Genomic DNA, 12,554 nt, shown 5'->3' with positions numbered 1-12,554 from the left:
AGGTCTAAAAAGCAATACACCGTAGCACTTTCAACTTGTGAAGCTGAGTACATGGCTTTAGCGGCAACTCTACAAGAGTGTTTGTATTTGATTCAATTGTTACAATGTATTGATGGATTTCATTACACGCAGCCAAAGATTTACGAGGACAATCAAGGTACAATAGCGTTAGCTAAAAATCCTGTACAGAGACAGAGGTCAAAACATATTGACATAAGATACCACTTTGTAAGATCAACTGTCAATGATGGTAAAGTGATTCTCGAGTATTGTCCAACTGAACAAATGGTTGCCGATGTTATGACAAAACCAGCCAGGCTGTGTCAATTGAGGAATTTTGAGGGTTTCATGTTTGGAGAATAACATACAGTCCAAGGTTTTTTTTGTTTCTCTTTCAAGGGTTCTTTTTTGTTATTTCTATGTGTACCAAATTCACGATCAAGTGGGGGTGTTGGAATGTATGATCATTAATTGCCTGTATATATATATCTTTGTATGTATAATTATATATTCCTTTATTGAGAGCACGTGACCTGTTACCGGTCACGTGATCATGTGATCTGCATATAAGGAAGTGAAAATAAACACACTGCTCTCTCGGCCATGGACTAAAGAGCAAAGGCATATCTGTTCTCTGTCTCAATTTGTTCATCCTCGGTAGAATGTATTCCGGCTAGCTCAGGACTACTGTTGATTTGACGCTATATGCGCTAGCTTGATTTAACAGGGATACATTGCCAGAGCAATTTGGATTGTGTAAGTTAGGGTCAGGCCCTACGAAAGAGCACCGCTCCGATGTTTTTGCTGTCAACAGTACGGGCATGTCGCGGCTGTTTGCAGGGGAAGTAAGAGGTGTGGGAGATGTGGGGTGGAAAGCTGCAAGGTGGAATGCAGAGAGAAACGGGAACCAGCAAAGTGCCTACATTGTGGAGGTGAGCACTACGTAGGGTCGGCACAGTGTCCCAGGAAAGTGAAGGAGATCCAAGTGAGTAAGATCAGAGCAGGAAAGAAGTGTTACAGGGTGCTCTAGCTAGGCTACGGCCCCACCCTGTGGTCCCCGGATGTTACTGCCTCTGTAGGTTATATCTGGCTGAGTCACATGAAGCTGTTGTTGTCGTTGCAATGCTGTTATGTCCACTACCGGCTTTCAGAGAATAAAAGCCACTGAGCACAGCATATCTCTCCTGACTATCTGTCCTACAAATACTTGCAACACGAAGCTGTCATACGCTGAAGCGGTTAAGAGAGTGGAGGGGAGCAATGAAAAGATGGTCTCACATCAGGCTGAACAGGAACCTCATCTGAGGGAAAAAGTGAATGGAACTGAGAGGGGTGTCTATATGGATAAGAAAAGATTCCTTGCATTCATTAATTGCCATGGTGATCAATTGTGCGGTGGAGATAAAAAGCAAGTCAGAAAGAATTAAAATGATTTTAGATGCAGCGAGAAGGTTTCTGGACGTGATGGATGTTAGTGGAGAGGATCTGGATATTGCGTTAATAATGGCGCAATGGCGCCGCCCGGCTCGGCGGCGGCCACACTGGCTCACAGTATAGCTCATAGCGTAGACGCCGTAGAGGCAATACATAAATCCACAAAGCGCCACATTGCTAAAGTGACATATGATCGGACGTTCGTTTTAGAACTACGGGGGTCCAGCCGTTTTGTGACAGTAGAGACGGTAACTAAGGACGCTCTGCAGAGCCTCGCGTTGCTAAGGCGCCGAGACCCAGAGGCCTGCGAAGTAGCGGTGTCGCGTAGCAGCACTGGCGGGCTCAGGAGGAGATGGAGACGGTGCGACAGGAGGCGGAAGCGGGGGAGCCGCCGTGGGCTAACGGCGAAGCTGAGAGCTAATCCACACAGAACTCCCCTTCCATCCATTCTTGTCTCAAATGTTCGCTCTTTGTCACTAAACCAGGCTGTCGTCCCTTCATGATTCAAAGCTGCTACAATAATACCAGTGCCAAAAAAGCCCACAATAACATCTCTCAATGACTACCGCCCAGTTGCACTCACCCCCATAATGATGAAGTGCTTTGAGAGGCTAGTGAAGGCTCACATAGTTTCCAGACTCCCCCCCACATTCGACCCGTTCCAGTTTGCCTACCGTGCTAATCGCTCCACAGACGATGCTATTGCCTCTGTTCTTCATCGGAGCCTGGCCCATCTAGAGGGTAAGAACACCAGTGTGCGCATGCTGTTTCTGGATTTCAGTTAAGCATTTAACACTATTATACCCCAGCAACTGGTAGACAAACTGTTCCCCCTGGGTCTGGGCCCTCCCCTGTGTAACTGGCTGCTGGACTTCCTAACGAACAGACCTCAATCTGTCCGAGTCGGAAATAACAACTCCAGCGTCATCTCCCTGAGCACTGGCTCTCCCCAGGGCTGTGTCCTGAGTCCACTGCTGTTCACCTTCATGACCCATGACTGCTGTGCCAGGTTCAGTACCAACCATATGGTGAAGTACGCGGACGACACCACACTTGTGGGCCTCATCAAGGACGACAACGAGACGGCCTACAAGGAAGAAGTGAGACAGCTAGTGGGCTGGTGCAACACACACAACCTGGTCCTGAATGTCAACAAGACAAAAGAGGTCATTGTTGACTTCAGAAAGAACCAGCGCAGCCACTCACCACTCCTCATAGAGGACACGGCAGTGGAGGTAGTGAGCACCACTAAGTTCCTGGGGGTACAGATCACAGACAGTCTGTCATGGTCCTCAAACACGTCCTCTCTTGTGAAGAGAGCCCAGAAACGCCTGTTCTTTCTGCGCCGGATGAGAAGAGCCCAACTCCCCGCTCCCATCCTCACTACCTTCTACAGGGGAACTATAGAGAGCATCCTGACAAACTGCATCTCTGTCTGGTCTGGAAGCTGCAATGAAGCAGACTGGAAAACAGTACAGAGAGTAGTGAGGACAGCGGAGAAAATCATCGGGACATCACTGCCTTCCATCAAGGACACTGCGCACAACCGCCGTCTGTCTAGGGCCAACAACATCAAGAATGACCCCACCCACCCACACCAGGGACTGTTCACTCTGTTGCCTTCTGGCAGAAGGTATCGAAGCATTGGAAGTAAAACAGCAAGATTTTCCAAGAGCTTTTTCCCCCAAGCCATTAGACTTTTGAACAAGTGCTTTTCCCCCTATATGCTGCTATAAGGACTCCTGTTGTGCAATATATATATATGTCTCTCAATGAACTAATGGTGCTTTTTAATTTATTGTTCTTAAAGTGGATTTTAGATTTTGTTTAGATTTTAATAGTATTTTAGCTCTCTTTTAACTATAGCATACTAAAAGCCAGTGAAACGACATTTCGTTCTCTTATGCATTTTATGTATCTGCTGAATGACAATAAAGCTATCTATCTATCTATCTATCTATCTATCTATCCTGAGAGAGGGATTTACGCCTGCTCCGACCCCGGAGTAGGATGCACACAACAGAGCGGACAAATGTTGAATGGGATACACGGGTGTTTATTTTTGTAGTAAGAGTATAGTAATTAGTAACTCCAAGAGTACAGTAGGTGGCGGTAATGCACAGATTTGTTTGCCAACCGCCAATAAACCCCACTAGAAGAAGAAGTGGGCGGAGAGTGGGTGGAGTTCAGTCAAGAAGCAGAGCAGAGGACGAAGGAGATGTACTATTTGGTTTTTTTAGAAAAGCGAGACGTCGTCCAACAGCTTTTCAGCTGCTGTGTCAGAGAAGGAAGAGTTCTGCCAGGCAGCCATGCTGAAGCAGCCTGTGATAAAGTTACACAGAATAGAGGAGGAACAGATCTACCAGGCAGCCATGCTGAAGCAGCCTGTGATAAAGTTACACAGAATAGAGGAGGAACAGATCTACCAGGCAGCCATGCTGAAGCAGCCTGTGATAAAGTTACACAGAATAGGTATGTGTATGTTTTCATGTCACTGTACACTTTGATTTCCTCTTCAACAGAAAACACATGTAATGCTTCCTCCGAGCACTAAACTGCACTCTGTAGTTTGTTTGTGTGTGTGTGCGTGCGTGCGTGAAACAGAGCGAAACCGGGCAAAGGAAACCGCTATAGACACCCTTATTACTTGTTTGCTCTTTCTTGCCCAATTTATTCTATCCCTTTGTGTGCTGTTTGATGGAGGGATAGCCTATAGGGTTATGTTATCTTAAGCTGCTGCATTGTCTGATGGAAGCCAAACAAAAACAAGTTTTACTCTTATGTACCTGTACACAAGATGTAACAATAAAGTACAACCTTGAACCGTGTGTGTGCATGTGCGCGATATTTAACTCCAGCTCGCTGACGTTCTTTAATCATAAGGCCACACCCGTTTTCATTAATAAGCACAATATAAGAACAAACCCCTTGATACAGTAATGCTTGCTACTAATACCTTATTTCAATGTGACCGCTGCCCTAATTATAATGCGTTTAAACCAGTGGTTCCCAAAGTGGGGTCCTGGGACCTCCAGGGGTCCTTGAGGGAGTTCCAGGGGGTCCCCAGCTCAAGGATAGTTTGGAACCAAATGGACCCTTAGGGGTCTGTAACTCTAAAATGGAAAATGGAACCAAATGGAACCAAATGGACCCTTAGGGGTCTGTAACTCTAAAATGGAACCAAATGGACCCTAACGAGTTCATTTTGGTTCCATTTGTGAATTGAACAAGGTGGACCCTCCTGTAAACAAGAGTTGTGTCTGAATGTACTGTAATTCTGTTTATAAATACTTCAATCAATCAATCAAAACTAGCTTTGTTAGTATGCCCTATGACCTTACACACACTCTCATTGCTTTACATTCTTCCATGTACTGTTTTACATCAGGGGTTCTCAACCCGTGGTCGCGACCCCTAGGGGGGTTGCCAAATTATTTTGGGGGGTCCCCAAATTATTTTCAAAAAATTATATATATATATTTTGCAACTGACATATGTAGCCTACTATGTGTACATATATAGTACACATAGTACATGCATAAACCTTCCCTAATGATTATATTTGGTTTTAGTATTCATTTATGGTGTATTGTCTCTATTATTAAGGTTATTGTAGCAGTCAATTTATATTGGGGGTCGGGAGGGGGCGGGGCGGGGGTCCCGAGACATTGCCAAAGCATTTCAGGGGGTCCCCGGCCAAAAACGTTGAGAACCCCTGTTTTACATCAACACACCGTGGGGTGCATAGTTTAGACTAGTCATTGGTTAGACATGGGATAACACTTTAACTGCCACACGTAGGCCTGATAATTGGCAAGCCTCACTTTAAATGGTCCCGAATAATACTGTGTGTGTGTGTGTGTGTGTGTGTGTGTGTGTGTGTGTGTGTGTGTGTGTGTGTGTGTGTGTGTGTGTGTGTGTGTGTGTGTGTGTGTGTGTGTGTGTGTGTGTGTGTGTGTGTGTTACCAGTTTGAACACATTTTAGTCTGCTCGTTCACGCTCTCTCCACTCTGAGAGGGGCCCCTGGCTTCCTGTCTGTTTAACCTCATTGCCCTTTTGACACGTCTACCTCGGTTTGTGCCCTCACACGTTCACGCACCTGCATCCTGTTCAATACACTACAGGAAAGAGGTTATTGTAACATTTCAATTTAACCAATGTAGATCCACCCGCTCTTCGTAGAAGCGTCAGCCACCGCCTGGCTGGGTGCGTGCCCCCGCACCTTACTGGGCCACTCAGGCTGCAGGATCGGCGGTCCCAACGCTGCCTGTGTTGGCGGTGCTGGACGTGGAGGCGGTGATTTATTGGGCCCATCAACATACTGTAGGCCCATCTCAGAGGCGCCCCATGTTGACGGTATATTGCTCCGTCTACAGACCCACGAGTTGCCTCGTGAGCCGTATAGCGGGGGGAGGTTTGTGACCCCCTCCTCCCACGGGTGCCTCTTCGACGATAGCTGGGCTCTCTGCTCCATTCCTTCCTGTAAGAGGTGGGGGGGGGGGGGGGGGTCTGCTGAGGCTGTATGTGTGCTTTCTTCGTGGGGAAGCACGGGGCTATATCTGAAGCCGGGGTCGCTAGGCTCTGGCCTTTAACTGTGTGTGTGTGTGTGTGTGTGTGTGTGTGTGTGTGTGTGTGTGTGTGTGTGTGTGTGTGTGTGTGTGTGTGTGTGTGTGTGTGTGTGTGTGTGTGTGTGTGTGTGTGTGTATTTTCTATAAGTTACAGGCCTAGGTCACAAGGCCACTAGTAGCAGTGTCTTCATTTCTACTGTGCACTTCTTCACTTATGTCAACATACCATTTCCTCTCTCCTGAGTGGTGTGTGTGTGTGTGTGTGTGCCTAGAGAGAGAGAGAGAGAGACCTCTTTTGACCTCTGACCTTTACATCACCCGCCATTTTGAATTATATGAAAAACAGTTCAAATGTATCTGCTCCCAGGATCTTTGATGAAAATGCACGAAAACTTCTACACGTGAACTTTGGACCTATACGGACAAATAATCGTAGCACATTTTTGTTAAATGAAAAAATGAAGTTTTTATGAGCCAATGAAAAAAAAAATTGCTGTTTAGCTGTTCTGACTGAACCGTGCAGTCGTTTTTTGCGAAACGCGGTAGACTGGTAGAGGGCCATGCCAAACGGTGACTATGCGAAGCCCATGACGATTGGCCAAATGGTGGTGCTATAGCGCTCAATTGAAAATGCTAACTTTGAACGTGCATAGCTCATGAACCGTTTGACCGTTGGCAATGACACTTTGATACACATATGTGTCTCCTCATGCCGAACAACTTTCGTGCTCTGACTTTTGACTTCTGACCTTTAGATCACCCGCCATTTTGAATTATATGAAAAACAGTTAAAATATATCTGCTCCCAGGATCTTTGATAACAATGCACGAAAACTTCTACACTTGAACGTTGGACCTATACGGACAAATAATCGTAGCAACATTTTTGTTAAGTGAAAAAATTAAGTTTTTATGAGCCAATGAAAATTGCTGTTTTGTGAAACTTCTTCTTCTGCCCCTAATACCTACATGAAGCGTAATTTGCTTATGCCACTTTACAGTATAGTAGAGGGTCATGCCAAATAGGCCTGTAACCAGTCTTACTCCAATTGGTCAAAGGGGGGCGCTATGGCAATTATTTGAAAATTAAACCTTTGAACAGTCATAACTCATGCCTCGTTTGGCCAAAATTCATGGCACTTTGTTTCCATATGTTCCTTGACTCATGGGGAACACATCTGTCACTTTGAAAAGTAAGCTCCGCCCTCAGTTTTCCCTCCATTTTGAGCAGTTTGAAGAATGCTAATACCTGATTGTATGCCTGGTTTTTTGAGCAATTTGCGTGAAACATTCTACACACAATGTATGGACCATTATCCGAAATTCCAGTTGAAGAGAACTTTGTACGTGAAAACATGAACAGCGAACACACTGTAGTAATGGATAATGACATCCCCAAAACGACGACACACGATTGTTATCAAACACACTGAATAATTTTTCTGTTTACATTGTAGTCACTGATTGTCTCCGTGTAGATTTAGCTCAGTCAGTAGAGCTCTCGCCTTTGGACCACAAGGTTGTGTGTTCAAATCCAGCTACTGACAACTCAGCTTGTCAGTCTTATTTGTACATATTGTTGAACGCCCTGTGGGCTATATCAGTGAGATCAATAACTTTAAAGACTGGTGTGATAATAGCCACCTTATGTTAAACACCACAAAAACTAAAGAGATGATCTTCAATCCAAATCCATGGTTATGAACGATTGTCTGCCTAACACACACACGCATGCAGCCACGCACGCACGCACGCGCGCACACGCACACGCACACACACTTTAACTGTGCGTGAAAACACACTAATGGATAAAGACATGCCCAAAATGAGGACACACATTCTTGTTACCAAATCACTGAATGGTTTTGCTGTTTACAATGTAGTCACTGATTGTCTCTGTGTAGCTCAGTCAGTAGAGCTCCTGCCTTCGGTCCACAAGGTTGTGAGTTCAAATCCCGGTACCGACAACTCAGCTAGTCAGTCTTATTTGTGCATGTTGTTCTTATTGCGTATTGTCTTCTTTCTTGGTCCCGCCTTATTGCTGCTTGCAGCTATATTTCTGACTGCATTCATTAAAAGGCTACACATTTGTCAGTCTAAAAGGAACAGTACTCTTTTCAAATCAATTAGGTCATTTAAAAATAAATATTCAAGCCATGATCTGTTTTGTTCTTGATACTATATAATCCTGCACGCATGTACAGACATAGTTGTATTGGCTTTAATGGTAATGTACAATAGAAACTCCATCTTATAAATAAGATGTTGAGGGTAAATGGCCTCAGACATTAGATGTTTTTGGATGCCATGTGATTCTGCATTGTTATGTGTCATATGTTACCAGCGACGCCGACGGTACAGACATTATCAGATGGTAATAATACACAAGTAAGACGCGCAAACGCGGGAAGCGAACGCAGCTCGTAAATTGCAATAACAACAATTAGAATAAATTACGTACTTTTTAAGGGTTTTTTTAAGTTACGTTTTTGTAATTAAATGTTTTTTCAAGTTATTTTTTTAGTGTGTGTATGTGTGCGTGCGTGCGTGTTTGTTTTGTAGGTTTTTTTTAAGTCAATTTTTTTTTAAGTTAAGTTTTTTGTGTGTGCGTTTTTCCGTTTGAAGTTTTTTTTTTAAGTTAAGTCTTTTAAGTAATTTTTTTTTTAAGTTAAGTTTTTTGTGTGTGCGTTTTTCCTTTTTAAGTTTTTTTTAAGTTAAGTTTTTTTTTAAGTTAAGTTTTTTTTTAAGTTAAGTTTTTTGTGTGTGCGTTTTTCCTTTTTAATTTTTTTTTTAAGTTAAGTTTTTTGTGTGTGCGTTTTTCCTTTGTAAGTTTTTTTTTTAAGTTAAGTTTTTTTTTAAGTTAAGTTTTTTTTTAAGTTAAGTTTTTTGTGTGTGCGTTTTTCCTTTTTTTTTTTTTTTTAAGTTAAGTTTTTTTTTAAGTTAAGTTTTTTGTGTGTGTGTGCGTGCGTGCGTGCGTGTGTGTGTGTGTGCGTGCGTGCGTGCATGTGTGTGTGTGTTTTTGTGTGTGATACAGCTGCGCCCTCTGGTGGTGGGCGGGTGGTGTTACAGCGTGACACACACACAGACACACACACACACACAGACGTGATCTGCTGGGTCTCATAGTAAATGCTCACTGCGTTCGCAAACACAGCTTGCATGTTATTTTAAAACATTCTATTTGTGTTTCTTTCCTCTCTCCTCATTCTCCATCCCAGATGTCGTTCCTGCCCAACTCAAACATATCTACGGCAGAAATTGTCATCTCAACCAACACCAGATAATTTACACAGGCATGAAGCCTTACCACTGTGACCAGTGTGGGACTAGGTTCAGAATGAAAGGTACTCTGACAAAGCACCAGAGAATTCATACAGGAGAGAAGCCCTACTACTGTGACCAGTGTGGGACTAGATTCAGCCAGAGCAGTCATCTCAAAAGTCACCAGAGAATTCATACAGGAGAGAAGCCCTACCACTGTGACCAATGTGGCACTAGGTTCAGCACGAGCAGTAATCTCAAATATCACCAGAGAATTCATACAGAAGAGAAACCCTACTACTGTGACCAGTGTGGAACTAGATTCAGCAGAAACAGTAATCTCAAAAGTCACCAACGAATTCATGCAGGAGAGAAGCCCTACAACTGTGATCAATGTGGCATAAGCTTCAGGAACAGCAGTGACCTAAACAAACACCAGCGAATTCATACAGGAGAGAAGCCTTACCATTGTGACCAATGTGGGACTAGATTCAGCCGGAGAAGTACTCTCAAATATCACCAAAGAATTCATACAGGAGAGAAGCCTTACCATTGTGACCAATGCGGGACCAGATTCAGCCGGAGAAGTACTCTCAAATATCACCAGAGAATTCATACAGGAGAGAAGCCTTACCATTGTGACCAATGCGGGACCAGATTCAGCCGGAGAAGTACTCTCAAATATCACCAGATAAATCATAAAGGAGAGAAGCCCTACACCTGTGACCAGTGTGGGACTAGATTCAGCACGAGCAGTAATCTCAAAACTCACCAGAGAATTCATACAGGAGAGAAACCATACCACTGTGACCAATGTGGGAAATGGTTCAGCAGAAACAGTCATCTAAAAAGTCATCAAAGAATTCATGCAGGAGAGAAGCCTTACGCCTGTGACCAGTGTGGGAAACGGTTCAGTTTGACAGGTAATCTCAAACGTCACCAGAGAACTCATACAGGACTCTCTAAAGATGTCATGTAATCAGAGAGTAGGTAACACTTGACTTGTGTAGCTGTCAATGTTACCAGTGTGGCAAACGGTTCAGCCAGAACTGTGATCTAAAAAGACACCAGATAATCCCTACAAGAGAGAAGCCCTACCACTGTGACCAGTGTGGGAAATGGTTCAGCATCAGCAGCCATCTCAAAAGTCACCAGAGCATTCATACAGGAGAGAAGCCCTACGCCTGTGACCAGTCTGGGAAACGGTTCAGGTTGAGCAGTAATCTCAAATGTCACCAGAGAACTCACACAGGAGAGAAGCCCTACACCTGTGACCAGTGTGGGACTAGGTTCTGGCTGGTTCAGCACAGACGGTCATCTCAAACGTCACCAGATAACTCATACAGGAGAGAAGCCCTACGCCTGTGACGAGTGTGGGAAACGGTTCCGCACAAGCAGTAATCTCAAACAACACCAGAGAACTCATACAGGACTCTCTAAAGATGTCATGTAGACAGAGAGCAGGTAACACTGGTGTAGCTGATCTACAAGCTCCCTCGTGGCACGTTGTGAGCTTGCAGATCAACTGTGTGCGCTGGTTTAAACAACATTCTGAGTATACAGTAAAGGTGTTTTCACACTTGTGCGTTTTTTGGAAAAGTGGAGGGAAAGAAACGGCACATCCGAAATTCGGGGAAATGTGTTAAATATGGCCTATTTTAGTCATGGTTATACTTGATTGAGTTATTGGTTAATAAAGCCTACAAGAAAAACATAAATGTAATTTCAATGTTACAATGTTAAATGCAAAAAAATAAAAAACACAATTGATTAATGTGTTAATCATGTGTTAATCACAATCATTTGTGACAACGAATCGTCAAGTAATATGCATCCTTTACAAAGAAACGGCCGATGTGTGAGCTTGTAGATCGGCTAACATAATATATTTCGAAGTAGTGTTAATGTTGTCGACTAAAACTATGGCGAAAAATGTTCGTCGACTACCCTTTTACTCCCTTTTTCACTGACGAAAACGAAATAAAAACTAAGCTATGGTGACTAAAACTAAGACTAAATATGTTGACAATTTCGTCAACAAATAAAGAACTAGACTAGGGCCCGGGCAGCTAGTGTAGCGGTCCGGACACCTAGGCCGCTAAGCCAGCCTGCCGGCGTGTCGTGGGTTCGACTCCCGATCCCGACGACCTTTGCCGCGTGTCACCCAAGGCAGAAATTTTTTGCTAGCCTATAGTTTGGTGAAAAAGCCTACATCCTGATCGTCGGTGCACACGCATATGCACGTGCCCAACGCCCATGCATGTGATTATTAGGGTTTTTCCTGCTCAAAATGGGATAAAGTACAATGTTTGGGAGCTTATATAACATGATTCCAAGCTTGCGCTAAGAAAGTTAATCCACAGCGTGTTGGTACACAGCCTAGAGTGAGGATATAGACTACAGATATGGAGGCTATCACTTCGGGGTCGGGCGGAAGTGGCTCTTCTTCCTTGCTTTTTTGAACATTTCACTGCCACCTGCCTCACAATTCCGCCTACGGTAACGGCAAGGAATGTGTTAAGCTATTGAAAATGGGAATGACATTCAAAATTGTAAATGCAGTCTTGCCCTCAATGCCCTCAGTACCTCAAACATGTGAACGTGCCACAAGGGAGCGAGAACAACAATCTGATACCACATAAAACAAATGCATAAGAAATGTTCGGAAACAATGGCGTTATAGTAGTCGGAGAATCAGATTAAGTTAGTTAACTGAGTAAGACTTTCCTTTTTAACAAAGCATTATTATACCCTTATATTTAAAATGTTGTGTTCCCGTTTAGATGTTCTTCATGATGTGATGTTTCTTCTCCTCATTGTAGCACTTTGAGATTCTAACAAATGTAGTTAGTTATTCTAACAAGTGTGTTAGAAATGAAATCAATCCATTATTATCATAATTATTAACCGAGTGCTTTTCTCCTTTGTCACAGGACAGTTAAGTTATTCGATGCAAATTAACCACAGTGTTTTTACTGTGATAGTATATGCCACTTACTGGCACTCCATCTCTCTCTCTCTCTCTCTCTCTCTCTCTCTCTCTCTCTGTAATGGATCTAATAAATAATATCAAATAAATATATATAAAACCAAACATAATTGTGTTAGTTGTGTTTTGATTATTGCTTGTCAAATGTTTTAGCTAGCGTATTTAATCTGATTGGAAATTTTAATCTGATGGGTTTCTGCATATTCTGCACCGTGTTTAGTTTGACCAATATAATATAGATGTTTATATAATCCATGTTAATTATTACTGAACCATTTTTAGATATTTCACCAATAGCAATT

The 12,554-nt window shown here is 43.3% G+C and overlaps 2 protein-coding genes across 2 annotated transcripts in view; both read left to right on the top strand.

The window, feature by feature from the left end:
* cttnbp2nlb (CTTNBP2 N-terminal like b) overlaps nt 1-12,554 on the top strand; it is a 420,337-nt gene that overhangs the window by 233,645 nt on the left and 174,138 nt on the right. The window lies entirely within an intron of this gene.
* Nucleotides 3,648-12,278, top strand: LOC306941567 (uncharacterized protein). The gene is made up of 2 exons (XM_079527091.1): nt 3,648-3,906; nt 9,221-12,278. Exons 1-2 carry the CDS (start codon nt 3,744-3,746, stop codon nt 10,240-10,242), a joined length of 1,185 nt encoding a protein of 394 aa, XP_079383217.1. The 5' UTR covers nt 3,648-3,743; the 3' UTR covers nt 10,243-12,278.

Source organism: Electrona antarctica, assembly GCF_951216825.1.
Source record: "Electrona antarctica genome assembly, chromosome: 2".
Classification (NCBI taxonomy): domain Eukaryota; kingdom Metazoa; phylum Chordata; class Actinopteri; order Myctophiformes; family Myctophidae; genus Electrona; species Electrona antarctica.
The sequence above is the reverse complement of the archived record's forward strand: the minus strand, read 5'-3'. Positions and strand labels throughout refer to the sequence as shown.